Raw genomic sequence first — 22,230 nt, 5'->3', positions numbered from 1 at the left:
CTTTTAATATTTTTTCTGTGTATTTAATTTTTGATAGTTTGATTAATATGTGTCTTGGTGTGTTTCTCCTTGCATTTATCCTGTATGGGACTCTCTGTGCTTCCTCGACTTGATTAACTATTTCCTTTCCCAGATTAGGGACGTTTTCAACTATAATCTCTTCAAATATTTTCTCAGTCCCTTTTTTTTCTCTTCTTCTTCTGGGACCCCTATAATTCGAATGTTGGTGCATTTAATGTTGTCCCAGAGGTCTCTGAGACTGTCCTCAATTCTTTTCATTCTTTTTTCTTTATTCTGCTCTGCAGTAGTTATTTCCACTATTTTATCTTCCAGGTCACTTACCGTTCTTCTGCCTCAGTTATTCTGCTATTGATCCCTTCTAGAGAATTTTTAATTTCATTTATTGTGTTGTTCATCACTGTTTTTTTGTTCTTTAGTTCTTCTAAGTCCTTGTTAACCGTTTCTTGTATTTTCTCCATTCTATTTCCAAGATTTTGGATCATCTTTACTATCATTATTCTGAATTCTTTTACAGGTAGACTGCCTATTTCCTCTTCATTTGTTAGGTCTGGTGGGTTTTTGCCTTGCTCCTTCATCTGCGGTGTGTTTCTCTGTCTTCTCATTTTGCTTAACTTACTGTGTTTGGGGTCTCCTTTTCGCAGGCTGCAGGTTCGTAGTTCCCCTTGTTTTTGGTGTCTGTCCCCAGTGGCTAAGGTTGGTTCTGTGGGTTGTGTAGGCTTCCTGATGGAGGGGACTAGTGCTTGTGTTCTGGTGGATGAGGCTGGATCTTGTCTTTCTGGTGGGCAGGTCCACATCTGGTGGTGTGTTTTGGGGTGTCTGTGGCCTTATTATGATTTTAGGCAGCCTCTCTGCTAATGGATGGGGTTGTGTTCCTGTCTTGCTAGTTGTTTGTCATAGGGTGTCCAGCACTGTAGCTTGCTGGTCGTTGAGTGGAGCTGGGTCTTGGCGTTGAGATGGAGATCTCTGGGAGATTTTCGCCGTTTGATATTACGTGGAGCAGGGAGGTCTCTTGTGGACCAGTGTCCTGAACTTGGCTCTCCCACCTCAAAGGCACAGCCCTGACGCCTGGCTGGAGCACCAAGAGCCTGTCTTCCACATGGCTCAGAGTAAAAGGGAGAAAAAAAAGAAAGAAAGAAAGAAGATAAAATAAAATAAAATAAAGTTATTAAAGTAAAAAATAAAAATAATTATTAAAAAAAATGTTTTAAGGTAGTAAAAAAAAGAAAGAAAGAAGAGAGCAACCAAACCAAAAAACAAATCCACCAATGATAACAAGTGCTAAACCCTATGCTAAAAAAAAAAAAAAAAGACAGAACCCTAGGACAAATGGTAAAAGCAAAGCTATACAGACAAAATCACACACAGAAGCATACACATACACATTCACAAAAAGAGAAAAAGGGAAAAAATATATATATATCGTTGCTCCCGAAGTCCACCTCTTCAATTTGGGATGATTCATTGTCTATGCAGGTATTCCACAGATGCAGGGTACATCAAGTTGATTGTGGAGATATAATCCGCTGCTCCTGAGGCTGCTGGGAGAGATTTCCCTTTCTCTTCTTTGTTCACACAGCTCCTGGGGTTCAGCTTTGGATTGGACCCACATCTGCGTGTAGGTCACATGAGGGCGTCTGTTCTTTGCTCAGACAGGACGGGGTTAAAGGAGCAGCTGATTCGGTGGCTCTGGCTCACTCAGGCCGCGGGGAGGGAGGGGTACGGATGTGCGGCGAGCCTGCGGTGGCAGAGGCTGGCATGACGTTGCACCAGCCTGAGGCGTGCCGTGCGTTCTCCCAGGGAAGTTGTCCCTGGATCACGGGACCCTGGCAGTGGCGGGCTGCACAGGCTCCTGGGAGGGGCGGTGTGGACAGTGCCCTGTGCTTGCACACAGGCTTTTTGGTGGCGGCAGCAGCAGGCTTAGCGTCTCATGCCCGTCTCTGGGGTCCGCGCTGACAGCCGTGGCTCGCTCCCGTCTCTGGAGCTCCTTTAAGCGGTGCTCTTAATCCCCTCTCCTCACACACCAGGAAACAAAGAGGCAAGAAAAAGTCTCTTGCCTGTTCGGCAGCTCCCGACCTTTTCCCGGACTCCCTCCCAGCTAGCCATGGCGCACTAGCCCCTTCAGGCTGTGTTCACGCAGCCAACCCCAGTCCCCTCCCTGGGATCTGACCTCCGGAGCCCGAGCCTCAGCTCCCAGCCACCGCACGTCCCAGCGGGTGAGCAGACAAGCCTCGGGCTGGTGAGTGCTGCTCGGCGCCGATCCTCTGTGCGGGAATTTCTCTGCTTTGCCCTCCGCACCCCTGTGGCCGTGCTCTCCTCCGCGGCTCCGAAGCTTCCCCCCTCCGCCCCCCGCAGTCTCAGCCCGCGAAGGGGCTGCCTAGTGTGTGGAAACCTTTCCTCCTTCACAGCTCCCTCCCACTGGTGCAGGTCCCATCCCTATTCTTTTGTCTCTGTGTTTTCTTTTTTCTTTTGCCCTACCCAGGTACGTGGGGAGTTTCTTGCCTTTTGGGAGGTCTGAGGTCTTCTGCTAGCGTTCGGTAGGTGTTCTGTAGGAGTTGTTTCACATGTAGATGTATTTCAGATGTATCTGTGGGGAGGAAGGTGATCTCCACGTCTTACTCTTCTGCCATCTTGAAGCTCCTCCTAAAACTGTTTAAAAGAAAAAAAGTTAAGAGAATGAGTAGTGTAAGCTTAACCAGATGGCCTAGAAGGAAGCGGCAAGAGATGGTGTTGGGGCTGGGGAAAGTGCAATGTTTTTAAGATTTAGGTTGGAAGTAGACAATGATTATGAAAAGGAATTGTTGTGCAAGACCTAGGGCCTAGTGGAACTTAAATGGCATTAGGGTGTAGTTGACCGAGTCTTTTTTTTTTTCTTTTTTCATCACCCTTCCCATCAGTAATTTTTTGTAGCCAGGAAAAATAGACATAGGTTTAATCAAAAGTTGAGAATTAGTGGAAGACCACTGTGGTAAGGGAATATGAGTGTATTCAAGATGTAAATAAACAGCAAAGTTAGAAGGTATTGTTTTTTATATAATATTTCAAACAACATTATAGCAATTTACATGAAGTTATTTGATTTCCAAAGTGAATAAAACACACTGGATTTCATAGGTTCCTGGAAATGTGCATAAGCCAAGATCTCTGAGCTATGATAGATACTAAACCAGCACTGGCTGAGGCCTATTAGCCTGGTTAAATGGTAGTATAGTTTTCTTAATTGCTACTCTGTGAGTGTCTTTAGAGGAAAATAAAAAATGTCTTTGGAGGAAAAACAATCTTCCCCCATCTATATTTATTCTTTTTGTTATAGATTAGGTGATTAAATTAAAAGATTGTGGTCACTTGTGGTGTCGAAAGTTAAAGAATTTTAGAAGGAAACAGCATCCAAGTACACAAACTTTCTTAATATTTTCTTAAGCCACTTTAAAAGGCTATGAACATATATACATGTATGTAGAGCCTACAAATATGTTACTATCACTAGAGTGGGCAACTTCTTAACAGTGATTTTATTTGCTCCTTTATTCTTTTGATTGTCCTCCAAAGCACTTTCCCATCTGAGAGAAGAAGGGATCAAACCCCTTTTAAAGGGCCTCTTTAAGATGTAGATATGGAGTGATATGTAGGTAGACAAATGAATTTAACTCCTCAGGAGTTTAAATTGTAACAGATGCTGAATCAAGCCTCAAGATTTAAACTTGTCTGCTGTATGCATCACAGATACATATTGATTTACCTGAAATATACTTTCCTCATGGCTATTCAATGACCTGAATTTTATTGAATAGAATTTGAAAACATTTCTCTCTAAAATCATATAATTACATCAGCAAGATAGCCTTAAAATAGTAAATAGAAACTGAGTTTCGGGAATTCCCTGGCTGGCCAGTGTTTAGGACTCCACGCTTCCCCTGCTTCCACTGCTGGGGGCCCTGGTTTGATCCCTGGTCCGGGAACTAAGATCCCACGTGCCTTGGGGCGCTGCTGGGGCGGGGCAGGGCGGGGGCGGGGGCGGGGGGGGGGTGTAGAAACTGAGTTTCAGTAGACTTTAATCTTTTCTCTTTGTTATATCATTGACCACTTTAGAAAACAAGAGAGCTTTATTACAACACAGAATTTTTTTTTTACAGAATATTATACTTTAAACTTTCTAAATTTAGTGTACTTCAGTTTTAAGAAGGGTGTATTGTGTTTTCATTAGATAAAAAATGGAATCTAATTAATAAGAAATCTTATTCTTTAGAAGTCATGTGAGTGTATGTGTGTGTGTGTGTGTGTGTGTGTGTATGTTTAATGTTAGATTAAAAGAGTATTAATTCCGTGGCTCAAGGGTGAGTTTTACTGATTTATCAGATATGTATAATTTGGACCTTCCTAAACGTGGCCACCTTTATCTGTAAATAACTGAACAGTTCAGTAAACCATTTCCCACTTTTTGACAGATAGTAGTACTGTGGTAGACTTTTAAAAGAAGATATTAAGAACATCTTCAAATTTCTGTCACTTTTCACTTATTTCTTTATGATGCTTTAAAATAATATATATCTCACTGAAGTTTTCTATTTTACTTTGGTACTTGATCTCTGTCTTTATTTGCATATATTCTAGGGTCAGTGATGAAAAGGATGCACGAGGATATCTTCAGGCCTTAGCTTCTAAAATGACTGAAGAATTGGAAGCTTTAAGAAACTCCAGCTTGGGTACCCGAGCAACAGTAAGCTCTGCCATTTAGCAAGCAGGCTTATTATATTAGTCGGTGGGAAGGCTCAGAAAACACTGTAATAAATCTGAGTGCTTACATCAGTTTGTCTAGGCTTTGCCTACTGTAAAGATTTTCATGAGAAATCATTCAATGTTTTTCCAGTTTAGGAAATTATAATACATAGCTGCTTAACTATAATTTGTGTGGCTAGCCATTAATGGTAATAACCATAAAAAATAAATGCATTTATAATGTGAGTCTACAGTTATTTCTGAATTTAATGAAAAATAATATATTTTCACAAGTAATAGTTCTCTTTAATTCTTTAATTAGGGAAAGATAGTTCTTTTAAGTAGTTTCCAAATTCACTTATATTACTAAATTTAAATGTTAAAAATAAAATCGAATGGAGCTAAAACCTCAGTCATATTATTTCATAGGATATGCCCTGGAAAATGCGTCGTTTTGCAAAACTGGATATGTCGGCTAGACTGGAGTTGCAGTCAGCTCTGGATGCAGAAATAAGAGCTAAGCAGGCCATCCAAGAAGAGCTGAATAAAGTTAAAGCGTCTAACATCATAACAGAACGGTAAGACTGAATAATATAGTCCCACTAGAGTGATTTCTAATTTGGTCCAAAAGTATCTGGAGAGAAGTTACACGTTTAGTTTCCTACCTACCCCCTTTTTTTTTTAAGTGATGACCAGAAAAAAACTATGAATATTTGAAAATGAATTGATGATTTTAGGCCTTGTGTGCAGTGATGCAATTTTAATACAGCTTTGTTTCTATCTGACTTGTCCTTAAAGTGGAATTAATAGTACTAATTAATATTCTGTTATTTACTTATCCCCTTATTTGTAAAATTCACTCTCAAATTTTATTCCATTAAATCCAAAATAATCTTTTGTTCAAGAATAGCACATTAGTCTAAAATTGCAGCATAGAGTCAGAACAAAATATAGTCATCTGAAAATTCTGGCCTCTACCATAGATCTTTTTACACATGAAGTTTCGAGTGATGGTAAATTTCATAAAGGTAGAATATACTTAAATTATCCTTTCTTTCATGTTATGTATTAAAAAAAGTGTATCGCCCACAGGTCCAGGACAGTTAGCTAATGGATACATTCCCTCCATTCTTACCACAACAGTAGAATAAATCATACTCAGAATAAATAAATGATAAAAGGAAACTCGTAATTAGATTGGTTCAAGAATAAGTTATAGAGGAATAAGGTGATACAGAGGGACAGTAGAAAGTTCATGTTACAAATCAAAATATAAATAGAAAAATCCATTTGGTGCTCAGAATACTAAATGTTGCAAAGGCATTCAGTCATGAAAAGAAATACAGTCCCATAAATGCGGTTTTTAATGGTATGAAGCACCCCAGTTGAATTATAAATTCTTGCTATGAATTATCCAATCATAAATTAATTATGCTTTACTGAAATGTGCTAGTGTAACATTGAAAATGGAAAAAAATTGTTTTTGGATAATATGAATTGATCCCAACGTAAAGAACTGCTAAATGTCATTCTCTGTATCGTAATTTGGAATAAATGTGATCTTTCTGCTTATGCTTAGGACATATAAATTTACACATTTGTTCATAAATCAGGAATGTGAGTCAAACTGAAAATTATATATTTAGTCACTTTCATGGTTCTCTATGAAAGAAGTCTAACAGAATTCTAAAATTAACCTTTGATTTTATGACATTTTTTAATTTAATAATGTAGCTCAGAGCCAGCAACTTTTCTATAAAAGGAAAGATAATAAATACTTTAGGGCTTGTAAACCATATAGTTTCTGTCTGCTCAACTCTGCTGTTGAGTACAAAAGCAGCCACAGACAGCATATAAATGAATGAGCCTGACTGTGTTCCAGTAAATCTTTATTTACGCAAGAGTAGATGACAGGCTAGGTTTGTCCTTCCTGCAGTAGTTTTCAGTTCCCTACATTATCATGACTGACATTTAAACCAATTAAGTTCAACTACATACATGATGGCTCACTAACCAACAATATAAATAATGACATTTTTCCTTTTTTTCCCTTAAGTAAACTAAAAGATTCAGAGAAGAAGAACTTGGAACTACTATCAGAAATTGAACAACTGATAAAGGACACTGAAGAGCTTAGATCTGAAAAGGGTATGGGAATGTGTTTTGCATCAACGAGGACTTAATGTTCTGTCATGAATGCATTTTATTATATAAGAATCAGCCTATTGTGTAGGCAGGAGAATTGTTCACATACACAATTCTGGCACTCATTTATAGATGTATGTGTATATGGCGCACACACACACACACACACACGCACATATTTGGTAGACAAGTCTCCTGAGTCATTTTGTTTTACTTGATACACGTTGTTTAAAGATTTCTTAACAGAAAACTCACTTTGCCATAAATTTGACTGTTTTTTCAGGACCATGGACTATATCATGAACAATATTTTTGTGATTGGAAAAACTTGTTTTTATCATATACTTTATACTATTCTCAAATGTTATAGGGGATTCACTCTCAGGGTAGTTGACGAAATAATGTATGAAATAACTAAAGATTAACCTAATCCAGTATTAGAAAGGCAATTCAATGACAAAGAATTATTTGGGCATTTCGGTGTCTTCTTCCATGTTTGATACTCAAATTGTTTGCCCTGTGGGATTTTCCAGGATTTATTCCCATTTTCTTGAAAACATTACTTGAGCATTTTTTCATTAATGTAAAAAGTAACTCAGAGTGCTTGGTAGCTTTATGACGTGAACTTCAACGTTCTTTCCATAACATGGGCATTAAGAATGTGAAGATTTAATTTTTTAAAATTCAGGATGTTATTATCTTAATGAAAGGATCTCTTATATATAGCTGTTAGAAATTCATTTTCCTGACAGTATTCCTGACTGAATACTGAACTAGTTAATTGGCTCTATGTTGTACTTATGTGCCGCCTTATCATTTCCCTGTCCTGTGACACACAGCGACGTAAAGCTGGTTGGGTCTCCGCATCTGCTTTTAAAATTGTGGAGGAAAGAGGGTAATCACACAAAGGAGTTAACATGAAAAAGCCATTAAAAGTAGTAGATGTTCAATAAATTTTTGTTGATTGAATTTCCTAGTGAACAAGAAGGAAGGAAGGAACCCAGAAAAAGTGAATTAGGAACTCAGATTAGGAGTACAAAGCATCATGCTAAAATGAGAATCAAGCTTAATTTTCATGTATGAAGAGTGGAAGGAGCTGCATGATTTAGTGAGCAGAGCAAAAAGAATATATAAGACATGGAGGACCTGTGGCCCTAAAGGCAATTTATATAGAAAAGAGACCAGTGAAGAGTATGACTTACTGTAACACACCAGTTGGCATTGATTGCATCATTTTAAAGTAGATTTAAACTTGCAAAAGAAGAAATCGTTTATCCCATTGCAGACTAACCTATGGGTATGGCTTTTTATTTGGAATTTGAACGTTGCAGAATAATAAAATTTCACTATATGTTGTAAGATAATAGTCTACTTAAATAATACAATGTAATGTTTATATAATGAGGACAAGGATTTTGTTTTCCTGCTTTATTTATTATTATATATCCAGTATCTAGACAGGGTTTGGCAAATAAAAGGCTTTCAATAAATATTCATTGATGGAATGAATTTCTGAACATACTGCCTTATCTGGCAACTATGGTATACTATTAGAGAGTCATTCAAAAAGCACATAATTTGTTATCAGTTGATATCAGTTCCTTAAAAGATATGGAGATCAAAAATGTGTTTTGGTTGTTTCTCCTTTTCCTCCCTAGTATTTATCATTATGTGTATTTTAAGAATTAATTTGGAAATCATGTATTTAAAGTTAATGCCATAGCCAAGAGGTATGCGTGAAATTTTTTTAATTTGTCTGAGAAAAGCTAGGGTTTGGAGTCCTCATTCTCCAACCCTAGTTTTTCCCAGACAAAATTTTTTAATTTCATGCAATTTTTGTCAATAAAACAGTAAATGAAATCAGATTGAGGCCTTAGCAAAAGTTTTTTCATAATTAAATAAGTTTGTGGTATCACTGCATTTTTTAATAAAAGATTATTTATATTAATATATACTATATGCTTGATGAGAGTATTTCAGAAAGGAAACCTTGTTTGGTGATAAATTACCTTAGAAAAATCAGGCATAACGAGGGTTCTATTTTAAAAATTTTCTCAAGAGTACCAAAACATTTAATGTGCTTCTTACAGTGTACTGTATAGGAAAAGAAATTCAGGAACTCAAGTAAGTCAAGAAACAAGTATTTCATGGAGTCTGATGTAATTTAACTATTGAGTGATATTCCAAGAAACACTAATGTATTTTAGTTTTTTAAGTATGTGGAGTTAGTGATATTAATTGGTTTTAAAATACAGTAGTTTGCGAGCAGCTTTTTAATAGATTCAGACAGGAAAGGTTATCCATGAAAATTAGTCTTAATTGTTCTAGTTTTAAAAAAAGTTGCTGCTGTCTTCTAGGTATAGAGCACCAAGACTCACAGCATTCTTTCTTGGCATTTTTGAATACGCCTACCGATGCTCTGGATCAATTTGAAGTAAGTATTAAACTTTTCATATATCCTCTGCAGTCAATTTAAAATTTACTTTGTGATTTAAAATTTATTTGCAATAAAACTTTTACTGCATCCCATATAAGAGGACCTAGAATCTTATATACACAAAAACGTATTAGGAAAGGAATATGTTCTGCAATGTTATGGAAACTTTAATCATAAACTCTTCTTGTGTTTAAGAAAAATCTAAGAAAGAGCTAAATAAGAGGGTCGTTGATAAGATTTAAAAGAAATTTCATCTCTTTCCCTGAGGAACAGTAAGTGCAGAACAAATCCTAACTTTAAATAATTTTGACACTTTTCTTTTTTCTCCAAAGCATAGAGCCACAGTAAAAAAACAAGTGAAAATATCAGAGCTCACAATAGGGCAATGCTGGTTCTAGTTCCAAATCAATTCAGTTTTTTAGAAGTATACCAAAAGAATGCTTTCTGTTAAAAGTATTACATAGAGTTTATTTGGCACACTCCATTATAATGAAATAGTGATTATGTGACTCTGTCGTTCTTTGGTACTTAAATTCTTTGCTAGAAAAAAAAATTAAGATATGAAGTATATTTTTATGTCAGAAAATTTAAGTTAGTGATTATATCTTAATCAACAAATAATCGTATGTCTCTGTGCAAGGCACTGTTCTAGGTGCTGGAGATACAGTAGTGACCAAATTGACGAAGTCCTGCCCCTCAAGAAGCTTACATTCTAGCAGGAACAATTAGAGGCAGAGATTCTGTTGCTTACTTTTAGTTGTTACCTTCTGGAGTGCTTCCATTTAATTTGATTATTAATGAGCTTCAGCTTAATACATTTTGAGCACAGTATATGAATTGTATTTCATTCTTTTGGGAAAGGAAAAAAGAATCACACTTTAAAAAGTAATTAATGAAATTCTACGTTTCTTGAGAAACAATGACAGTGACTGCTTTTCTCATTTATTTATTTGAATTAATGTCATTTGCCTTTCAACTGTTTTACAAAATTTTTGATTTATTATTTGTTCTTATTAAATTGCTTCATCCATATTTTCTATTTTTTTATTGCTGTATTCGTTAAATAGGATTCCTTTTCTTCTTCCTCATCTTCACTGATTGATTTTTTGGATGACGTAAGTCTTTGATTTTCAAACCAATGCATCCTTCAGTAAAAGAGATCAGTGAATTGATATGAAGAATTTACCTAGTAATGCAGTCAGTTTTAGAAATATCACACTTGATAATTTGCGAGCCAAAACGTGCTTCTTTCTTACTTTAAATACAATGAAGAGTTATCATTATTAAATATAATAACGTAAAAATGTACTTTTAAAAATGTGTTGTCCATCAGAGAATCTCTATAGTTCCATTCTTTGCAACAATTCTGAAGACTGGAATGCTTATTTGATTATTGTCACTATAGATACATAGATATAAATAATTGCTCCTTTTTGTTTTTCATGGCAATTTCTATTTCACATTCCCCTTTTCTTTTCAGCACTTTACTATTTAGTTTATATGTTAGTTAAAAGTAAACCTCTGGTGGTATAATCAGAACAAGTGACACGTTTTATTAACTCTTCCAGTAGATTTTATCATAACACAATAATTGAGTACAGATCAATTTTTAATGCTGACAGAATTTCTCTTCTAATGTAAAAAATGATTTTAGTTAATAGATGCACTATATTCACTATAAATTGACTGCATTATCATTTTCTCTCTTAAATTAATTGTATAGATTTAATAATTTAGAAGTTCCTAATGTATAGTGTTCCTCTCTTTACAGAAATACCTGACATATACGTTCTCGCTAATCCACATTAAATGGCACAATAATTCTTGTTGTAAAGCATTGTATTATCCTGTTGAACATTCTATCTTTACAGAAATTTGGAAATAAAATGGGTTCAAATGCAAATATTGTGCATATAACTATTTTTAAACCAGGGGAAATTCTTTAAATGTTTTATTTTTTGTGTATTGTTAAATATAATTCTTATATTGAGGAGAGTATTAAGCATAATTTTCTACTAAAGAAAACTCCTGATCTATATTTTTAAGTGATTTTTTATTTCTTTGAAATATTTATACCAAAGTGTGCACCTTTCCATTCTAAATGGAAACTATTTTATTATTCTTGAGACAAATAATTAAACTAGGTAATTCTGCAGTGTGATAAAAAGAGAACTCTTGATGTACAATAATATTTGATGTTATAATCTGATGTATATTTTACTATTCTAAAATACTCAGTATGGTATTTCCATACAGATAACATTCACCTTAAAAAGAATGGGAAGGAAGTTTGAACAAATATTTTAATTGTCCTTTCTCCTAGAAGACCATTTTCATTTTTCTTTCTAATAAACTCTTCTCTACATCCCTTTTTCTCCCACAAAAATCTTTGAATGTACAACACAGGAGTAGTATGTATTTTGGTAAATAGGTTAGTTCTTCTCAGCAGAAGCACATCTCAGCCCACTCCTATCTCATCTCTGCTCTCATATGCTGTCTTCTGCCACCATCCAGCTGTAGTGTCTTTTTCCCACTTTTACTTTTCCTCCAGAAGTACCCTTTCTTACCCTTCACCCACTATTACCCAGCATAGATACAGTTCAGACATACATGTAAATTGTAAAGTAGCACAGAGGAACTCCTATTATAAAGTAAACCGAAACTAAGTTCACAAAGGCTGCTGAATCTTTATGATTCAGGCTCCACGCTCTTCAAGGGCGTGGTTTTTCTCTCATTTGCTTCCTAAGCACTTTCCTCTCAATTTATTGCTTAAGCACTTAAGTTGATTCAAATCCTGCCTCTGCCACTTTCTAGGTATATAATTAGGAGCAAGTTATCTAACCTTTCTATGCACTGGTTTGCTCATCAGACAAACAAGGATAATAATAGTATTAATCTCATAAGGTTGTTTGAGAATTTAAAGAAACAGCATATGTAATACCCTCAATAATATTGGTTATTATTTCCTTACTCTTAATAGACCAGTTCCCCTCCATTGCTGTGTTCTCTTTAGCTTCCTTTCTTGTCCACAAGTTCAATTTCACTTAAGTACTTTCTTAGCTCTTCACCACTCAGCCTTCCACTTACCACCAATGTGCATCACTATACTTTCCTCCTGTTGAATCACATTACCACTGGAAATGATTTTTACGTGTCAGGGCAAAGGCCAGCAGTAACCTCCTCCCATTTAAAAAACTATTTTGTATTCTTAATTCATATTTTATGGCATAGACCTCTTATTTCTCTTCCTACTTTGTAACTGTGACCACCCTTCCCAGCATTATCATCCGTTTCACCTTCAAAGTCATAATAGAATGTTGTTTTGAATCATGGTATTCAATCTTTGGCATGCTTGGGTTCAGCATCCAAGATGTTTTGTATAAAACTCAAGTTCTGTAGCTTCCTTTCTCTTAGGCATGTGGATTCTTAAGGATTAAAATAAATCTTGATTGTTCTTTGTGCCCAAACTAGTTACGTTGTTGTGCATGAGGTTTAAAATATGCGACTGCGCTCTATACTAAGTAGACTCTGTCTCTTAATTAATCCATAGGACACATCCTCTGCTCATTCTTTTCTGTTTTCTATCTCATTGGTATAGAAAAGAAAAAGATTATGTTGAATTGCAGTGGAATTTGTAGGTATAGGAGGGAATTGAATTGCAGTGGAATTGAATTGCAGTGGAATTTGTAGGTGTAGGAGGGAATAAGGTTAGTTTTAAGCCAAATTGCACAAATGAAGTTTTCTTTTGTGTCCACACATCATTGACCTTCTCCATCTGCCCCCAGTAACCTAGTGCCCTCATACTGCCCTCCAATTCTTCAGAGCTTTATCACCAGTGCCGCCCCTCCCCCAAAATTACCTTCTAGTTTTTTCCTTAACCCTCCCACACAGGCCTATTAAAACTATAATTCTTTTACTTAAACAGTACACCTAATCACTCTCCTACCTCTAATTTTTCCTCAGTATGTTTTGCCTGTTATTCAAAATTCGGATGAATGCTAGGATTTGGGGCAATATGGGAAGACATTTGGAACAAGATGCTTTCCTTTTAAGTTACACTGTTTAGACAGCTCTTGACAGAAGAGAAAGAGTATATGTAACACCAGTCCCTCCTTCCCTCTGACTCAGGCACAGCAGAATACATTCTCAACATTCTGTTTCTGTAACTCAGCGTTTGGAGTTTTCTACCTGTAGAATAATAGACTTTTCAAGGAGAAGAGAACCGTAGAATATCTTTAGTCCAGTGGTTTCAGTAATTATTTACCACAGCACTCCCACTAGTAGATAGGTTACTCTCCCATTAGTGAGAGTGACTTTTTAGAATTCTCAGTCTTTGGAGTAATAGGGAAGTGTTGACAAAAGGGTTACATGGCATTCTTTAGGGCAGATAAAAGGGGGGGGGTGAGTTAATTTTGAAAGAAACTGAGACCATTTTGATTAGTGGTCCCTTGGGTAAGGCACTCCCATGTGAGTTATTGAGATAGCAGTCGAACAGATACCAGGATCCCTTCTGCTGTGGAAATTATTTCCTCTTTTACCCTCATCTTTCTTCTCAACCCCACGTGCCCAATCCTAGACTGCCTGTGATACTGCATATTAGGCCCAGCGTCGTCCTGCAGGTTGCAGGTGGGGGGAGGAAATGGAGCTCAGCAGCTTAGGTTTTCCCCCATCTGCTCCCTTCATTCCCATGATAGCAGATCCAGGGATCATCAGACTAAGCTTACAGGAACCTCCCATTCTGTTCAGTTCATTTTCTCCTTCTCAAGTGAACCCCCAAAATGCTTGACTTGACTATATTCAAGGAATACTAGTTATAGTTATATAAATGAATGAGTTGCTGTTTATATTTGATAAACGTATTGTCATATATATGAAACACATGCTAGGTAAGTTTTGAGTTTTATTAAATTACAGTTCTGTACTCTGTTCATTTAGCCTAAGTTCACAAAAATGGAATTTGCCCATTCATCTGGCAAATGCGAATGTATCAGCTTGCTTTTTGGAGGTTGTCTTACTCTAGTGTACTGAGGAAAAGAGTAAATCAAGGAATGAAAGCTCTAGAATATAAAGGTCAGACATAAAGGAATAGAGATAGTACCTTTAGTCCAACTGTCCAGTACTCCTAGTATCGTGTTCTTTTCTTGCATTCTGGCATATTAAGAGAAGAGTAGCCTGGGAGCATTGGCAAGCTGAGTTCTACTCTTGCTTTTGGCCTCATATAGAAGCTTACTAAGATGTCCCAAAATATTTAATTTCAGTCCTGGCTCCTAGATTCCTTCATTTATGTCTTGCCTTTAACATTGTTCTCCCTCCTAGGTTCTTTCATATTCTGTCATAACCAATCATAGAAATCTGGGCTTGGCAGCATAGGTTTAGCTGTATCTGGGAAAAGTCGATCACACGTGAGAATCAATGGAAGACAAATTTCTAAAACATGCGTTGTAAAGAGTTTTTAATCCTATGACCAAAGCTAGGCCTAGATCCTTCTGAGAAATTATGATATTTCTATAATTTCCTCCTTTAATACTTGTTTTTTAAAACTTCCACATGTTAAGCACAACCTGACTTGAAACTCTCACATTTCAGAAGATTGGCATATACAATTCTTCTCTAGTTTAGGTAGTATGTTATATTGTATATTATATATCATATATTATATCAATAATATATTTGGGTAACTAGAGGAAAGAACCATGACTACATAGTCTTTTACCTCTTCGGTATTTTATTAAATAAGACCTCTGGCATTCATTAACTGAACCTTAAAATCTATTAGCCAAATTCTGCGTCCACAAGATAAATTACTTCTTTTGGTTTCTGCTTACCGTGCTTACCTTCCATAATCAGCCTTAAAGTTCTGGTGGCAATTTATAGACCTAGATATAAAAAGGTATATGATTGCATATTAAGAAAATGTACTGGTTTCCAGTGCTTGCTATGAAATCAGTTTCAGTGTTTATAGAAAACCGTGGTATGTGTGGGTATGTATAAGAGTGTGTGTGTTTTCCTCTAATGACACCATCAGGAAAGTGTAATTTGCTCTTTTCTATTGAAAATATAAACATGGTCTGATTTCTAGGTAGCCACCTGGAGAAGAACATTATTACAATGGTGATTTAGTATCACTGTTAGCTTAGTGATACTAAATGCCAGCTTAGAAAACTTATTGTCCTTCATATGTAAAGATAGTTTTGAGAGACATTCTGACTTGTTTTGGGTATAGTGGTAATATAGTTTATTTTGAGCTATTCCTGCTCTTTCTCATGGTTTTAACATACTCTAGGCTTTAGGAGGATGGATAGCCAAAAACTAAGGGCTTCTCTATGTTAAATATTTTACCACTTTTTACATGTGTGGTACTCTGCTGTGCACAGTGGTAGATGCTAAGATAAATCAGACTTAGAAGTAGACCTCAAAATGCTTATCTTCTTATTAGAAAAAAATACACAGTTAATGTATTATGTGAAGTAGAAAATGATAAGTGCCATAAGAAATATTTAGGTTAAATACTGTAGAATTTCAGAAGGATTCATTCAATATTTACGCAGAATTTTAAAATGTACAAGCTTTATGCTAAGCATAATACAGTATTTCCGGCCCTTAAGGAGCTGAGTCTGATGGAAAAGACAAACATCTAAATAATTATAACACCAATGGGAGCAGTACAATAATAAAAGATATGGACTGCATATCATGGGAATATAAAGGAGGTATTATGGAGCTTAGATTTAATCAGTCCTATATGTAATAGCTATGAAAAGGCTTAACAGAGGAGAAAGGTGACCAGTTTCCTTTTGGACAAGTTAAGTTTGAGGTGCCTGAGGGACATCCATGTGGAAATGTCCAGCAGATAGTTTTCTAGATGAGTCAGAAGGTTAAGGAAAAGGAGTGAACTAGCAGTAGAAATTTGGGAATGATCAACGTAGTTGAAAATAGATTGAGATCTCCCAGGGAGAGATCGTAGCAAGAGAAAAGCAGTAAGTCAGAACAGAAACCTGGGATCTCTCACACTGAGAAGGGTGTGGAGGAATAGGACTCCACGTAAGAGAAGGAGGAGCCCTGGTCACAGGGGATGACTCAGGAAAGTGTCGTGTCACGAAAACTAAGGGAGTACAGAGTTTTAAGAGGGAGTGGTCAGCAGCCTCAGGTACAGCCGGAGATACCTGGTACCGTAGGACAAACAGGAGATACTGATCTTATCAGCATTTCATTAGGGCGATCAAAGCCGAAGCCAAGTTGTACAGTATTGAGAAGTGAATTGAGAGGCTAGGAAGTAGAGACAGTGATAGTATACCATTTTGAGAAATCTGACTGAGAAGGTTTGAATCCTAACTCTACCACTTAACCAGTTTTGTGACCTGTTGCAAGTTAATCTGTTTTCTTCATGTTTAAAATTGGGATCATAATACCGACCTTATATTAATCCTTCTATGAGGATTTAAAAAGTTAATATATGTAAAGTACTTTGAAAAGTACGTGTATATATTTTACATATGATAAAAGTTAGCTATTATCATTATTAAGGAAGAGAAGGGAGAGTTAAATGTTAGAGGAAGGGTTGAGGGTTGAGTTACTTAATGTTTGGTGGTTTGGTTTGGGGGAGTGTGGAGGGAGACAGATACTTCCTGTTAATCACTGAAGGAATATAACCAGGTTTGAACCTGAGACTTTAGCCTCCACCGTAATGGAAGACTGACTGGACTAAGAAGAACCTGTTGAGAAATCTGCAGACTTTCTAATCCTGGTTTGCTATTAACTCTTTGGGACACAGTGTTTAAGTCACCTTCCATCCCAATTTCCTACAGGAAGAAATAATAGTTCCTGTGTACCAATCTGTCAGAGCTGTTGTACAAGTAAAACTGATCATCTTCAGTGATGTTTCTTATCCTTGAGGTTTTCTCTGAAATCTTCTGTAACTCCTATAGACTCAGTTTATAAATTCCCTCCTCTAGGTCCCCATAAAAATCTTGTACATCCCTTTTCCAGGTTCCCATACAAACTTCGTACATGCCCTTAGTATAGCATTTGTCACATTGTTGATGGCATGATGTCTCCCCCACCAGTCTGTGAACTGCCATACCCGCTTTATCTTTTAAGTACCTGACATATTGTAAACACTTAGTAAATGTCAGGTTGAATTGAATATAGGAAATTGCCTGAGTAGAGATGGTATATATTTGTGAAACTCTATTACTTGAGCATCCCAAATTTCAAAAACTTGAAAAATATTTCTATATAATTATCTACTTATTGTTACTTTTTCTGAATTACTTAATTCTTTAATGTCAGAAAGGTGAAGATCCCTCTTTTGATTAAGCCTAATGTCTAGTCAGGATGGACAATATTGTTGAAGTAACTTTTTGTTTCAATTCAACATCAGTAGTTCTGAAGGCCTAATTTACCTCTTATCATTGAAAAGAGTCATCTTTGAAAAGAGCAAGAATTTGGTAGATAAACGTCCGAAGCAAGACTAGTTAATTAAATATTTTGTTAAATGCTTACTAGCACTAAATCAGAGTTATTTAGACCTTTTTGTGCTCCCATTTCAAGTTGCCACTACCGACCTTTCCAGAAAGGAAATTGGCCATAGCTTGATGGAGCATTATTTGGTGGGTGACTGTTTGTGCAAGGTCTAGTGAAAAACTTTATTACCACTCTTAGACCTAGCCTGAGGAACTGTTTCTTTACTTTCCTGTCTTCCAGTTTTTCCTGAAAATACATGTACTTTCAACCTATCAAAAATGTGTCTTTATATGTATGTTTATATACTTTGTCTGTTAATACAGTATTAGTCATTGAGAGTCACGTGTGTAAATATTTGTAACGTAGTATTCTCCTTTCTTTGTTGAAGCGCTCTCCATCCTGTACTCCAGCTAGCAAAGGCAGACGTGTAAGAGACTATTGCACTTGTGTGCCCGTCCGATGCCCTCTACCCCTATCTCTTATCCTTTTTGCCTGTGGTTGCAGTACATGCTACTGTTTTCGTGATGTATTATTACATTTATTGCATGCTTTGTGCTGCTGCTCCTGCTATTGCTACTCTGCTTTTCTGTACTTTCTTTTTTTTTTTTTTTTCTTTTTTGGCTTTGGCCGCAAAGCTTTAGGAATGTTCATATAAATTTCTGTAACCAAGCTACTAAAATTATAAGGTATCTTTTTAATTTTGATTGGGTAAAAGAGTGATCCTAAAGTATGCTTTCTAAGTTGGTCACATACAAAGTAAATGAGTTTCTAAATAATCTGATGTAAGCAATTATGTGGAGATTCTTAGAAATTTTAATTACGTAGAAAGAAAGCTTGATAATTCATATTATGCAAAATTCAAAAAAGATTTGGGATAAGGTATAGATCTTACTGATGATAATTTTATGTAAATCAGTTCTGGAGAAACCTTTGATAGATTTTTTAAGGTAGTTCTAAGTTATATTCCTAAATATCTTGTATTTAGAGTTTCGAGGCAATGATGTTGGTAATAAATCATTTATATTCTAAGATATTTCCAAGATTTAAAAAAAATTTTAGCATTCCTTATACATGTATTGATAACAAGCTATAAACATCTTCCTATGCTAAGGCTAGTTCAGTGTTTCTCAATCTGAAATGGGCCAGACACTACCTCTCTACCTCTATCCTGCAAGATTCTGATGTGCCCAGAGTGGGGAATCTGTTTGTGAAAAGGTCTCAAATTTTTCGAAAGCAGCCTCCACCCAAACACCAATATACACACATTCAAACTCACTAGTTGAGAAGCTAGCTGACACTGTTTGCTCTGGTTTTCATATACAATGTACATAACAACATTAAAAAGGAAAATCTGTGATAGATACAAATTTAAAATTTCTACTTGTTGGCTTCATGATCATTGGTATTGATCAACACCTTAAATCCAGAATTTCAGACTGGGAAAGTTCTAAATCAGGGAATTATCTGGTTTATGGAAGGCATGGTAAGCAATAGAGTGACCCACTGCTTCCTGTACTCTTATCTTTCTGGTGTGATGGAGGGTTGATTGTAAAATGAACGCGATTAACCCTACTATAGCCCATGTTTTCAAACTACTGTTTAACAATGAATAAGCAGTTTCAGATACCAGTGGTATGGCCAGTAGAACTTCAACTTCAACTGACATCTCATTAATTAATGAAGTTTATGAAAAGATTGCTGGTCAACTGACTTCTTGATTATTTTGACATTTGTACAGAGTTAAAACCATTGGGTATTTGGATTTATCCAATCTGAATATATGTTCATTGGTATCATATAACCTCTAAAAGGGAAGACCAAGATGTTGTGTGCCCCGTTATATTAGGTTCAAATCATTAGCCTGTGGATTGACGACATTTTTATCTGTTTGCTTTTCAACAAATTTATCATTCAGAGAGATTTTGTTTTTCTGGTTAAATTTATCATAGATTAGTTATGTCTCTTACCTTGTAGACTTCTGGGGGCTTTGACCACCCAGAACATTTCTGTGAGTCTTTAAATAGGAAAAAAATTTTGAGGGAAATAGCTGTTATAAGACCCCTGCTATTTAGTCTACATTTTTATTCTATAGGATATAAATAAGTCACACTTAACCAGAGCCTAATGACTTATAATTACATATGATTTTTTTAAATGCAGATGTGATAGGCTTGGTAATTTGCTTTCCAGGCTTCCTTTAATTTTTCCTTTATTGAGTATTTGACAGATAAGAAGTCAGCCACTTAAAAGTGGTAATGTCTGTGAGGGAGATAACTGAAGAATTACCAATTATTCAACAGCTAAATAGAAACATAGAATAGTGAGGAACCTTAATAGTCCCTGGGAACATCCATGAAAACAGTAGGGCACAAATAGTTACCATTCCTAACAGTGACCTTGAATCTAACAGTGGCATACAATTTTATGTTACATACTGTGTTTTTAGACAAGAACTGTACAATACTTCCATAAATTTAAAATTCTCTGAATGAAATATCGTATAAATGAGGTATATATTTGTATTTCCCATGTGCTCTAAAGCCTCATTTACAATTTAAATAATGCTCTTTTTAAGTGGCGTTATTTAATTAATCATAGTGTAAGAAAGCTTTGTTATTAATGTCATTATTAATGTCTGAATACAGATGGTTATGGAAAGGTTAATAGTGTTTTCATTAATAGTGAGAAACACTGAGTATCTATTAGATTATTCTAATAGATTAGATTATCTGTTAGATTATTCAGAATTTAAAGCAGAAATTGTAAATCGCCAACATGTGGCTGGACTTTCTTTTGTGTTTTCTTAGAACATGTGTAAATTCTCCAGAGTAGATATTCAAATCAATAAATTGAAAATAACTTAAGGAGAAATTTTCATAAAGAGAAACAAGTTCTATTATTTGTAACTAGTAAGATTACATTTACTAGTCATAACTAACCTTCAGTAATTTATTATTTGTTTTAGAATGATAAAATATATTTACTGTTGTCCAAATGACATAGACAATGTCCAATACTGTTTTTAATCATAAGAACAATTAACAGAGATAACGATATCACTAAAAGCTTGAGTTATAAAGTGTATCTGAATATTAAAAAATTGGATTACCTGCCACTTTGTTTCTAAAATACTCCCAGCTACAGGATAAAGAAAATTGATGAAAACTGGATTTTTTCTGTTAACTTCGAGTTTTTTATTTACCAGTACAAAACAACATGTTAGATGTAAGCTATTTTTTAATCTATATCAAATTCGTATCAAGTGTTGGTATCTTTTTATTTGAAAACCAGGTTTCTTATATGAATGTTTTGCTATTTGTACTTGTTCAAATCTATAATTATTTTTGGAGTAGAAAAGACCTGTTGATACATGTTCAAGATAAGTAGTTTTTGATCCTTTTGTTATTTATAAGAAGGCCATAGTGCATAATTTGAGAAATTCTTGATTAGTGGGTCATCTAAAAATCAGATGTGAGCCAAGGTGGAAAACAACTTTTCTATTTTATAATACCATACTGCTCTAAAAATACATTTTGTGGTTTATTCATTAGAGAAGTCCTAATAGATTCAGGAAACATTATGGACTTTTTACATGACAGTGTTATGCATTATGGACAATACACTGAGATTCAGTTTTTCTGCTTTTATTTTCCCAAGCAGTAGAGCAGTAAGTAAAACTGACATTAGAGTAGATGTTTCTAATACCTATTCATCGGAATAACTCCTTAAAGTATGTTTACTTAGAAAAAGACTCAGTTAATCAAAAAACAGAAAAAAAATCACATTTACATGAAGAGGTTTCTTATTTTTCTCAGTAGATGGCAGCTTATAAATATTGAGTGAATTGCTTATACTGTTCAGTTAAGATTTGTTTCCAAGCTCTTCCTTTGGATTATATCAAAATATACTGTCCAATTAATATTAGCTATTGTTCCTTATTATTTTCCCTATTTTATTATTCTTTCTATAATCATAAACCCAGTTATGAATTAAGATATCACTGCTATTGATGTATATCATATTTATTAGCTTTTCTTGCATTATTAATTCAAGTCATTGCTTACATTTAATGCTGTAATTTTTTTTATAATACAAAGAATTTTTAACTTCCTTGGCTTTAATATAATATTAGTGATTATATTTGTTTCAAAGGTAAAAGTAGCTAATATGCTATTAATCAGTTGCTTTGCTGTCATTTTTATATCTGAATCATTGCCAATTATCAAAATTAATTTTAGGCTATCTGTATATCCTGGCATATAGTCATTGAGTATTCTGAAAGTTTAGTAAAATTAATTGCTTTTTAGTAACTAGAATTACAAATTAATTATAAACGCATTGGTAAGCATGTAATTACAGATAAAATTAATAACATCTTGAAAACCATAGTCGTGTTGGGGTTAACACTTTGATGAAGAGAATATGTAAGTGATATTGTATTTTTCTTGTTA

The 22,230-nt window shown here is 35.2% G+C and overlaps 1 protein-coding gene across 1 annotated transcript in view; it reads left to right on the top strand.

Moving 5' to 3' along the window:
• The window catches only part of LOC309614309 (serine/threonine-protein kinase MRCK alpha-like), a gene marked incomplete at its 5' end in the record, with an annotated part of 89,035 nt that overhangs the window by 19,183 nt on the left and 47,622 nt on the right, over positions 1-22,230 (top strand). Inside the window, 6 exons of the mRNA XM_082362494.1 lie at positions 4,630-4,735; positions 5,164-5,312; positions 6,791-6,882; positions 9,237-9,313; positions 10,384-10,431; positions 18,168-18,206. Of these exons, the coding sequence (XP_082218620.1) occupies positions 4,630-4,735; positions 5,164-5,312; positions 6,791-6,882; positions 9,237-9,313; positions 10,384-10,431; positions 18,168-18,206 (511 nt within the window). The remainder of the gene's footprint in view (positions 1-4,629; positions 4,736-5,163; positions 5,313-6,790; positions 6,883-9,236; positions 9,314-10,383; positions 10,432-18,167; positions 18,207-22,230) is intronic.

Source organism: Balaenoptera borealis, assembly GCF_965194805.1.
Source record: "Balaenoptera borealis genome assembly, chromosome: 1".
NCBI classification, from domain to species: Eukaryota; Metazoa; Chordata; class Mammalia; order Artiodactyla; family Balaenopteridae; genus Balaenoptera; species Balaenoptera borealis.
This window is presented reverse-complemented; position numbering and strand designations above follow the sequence as displayed.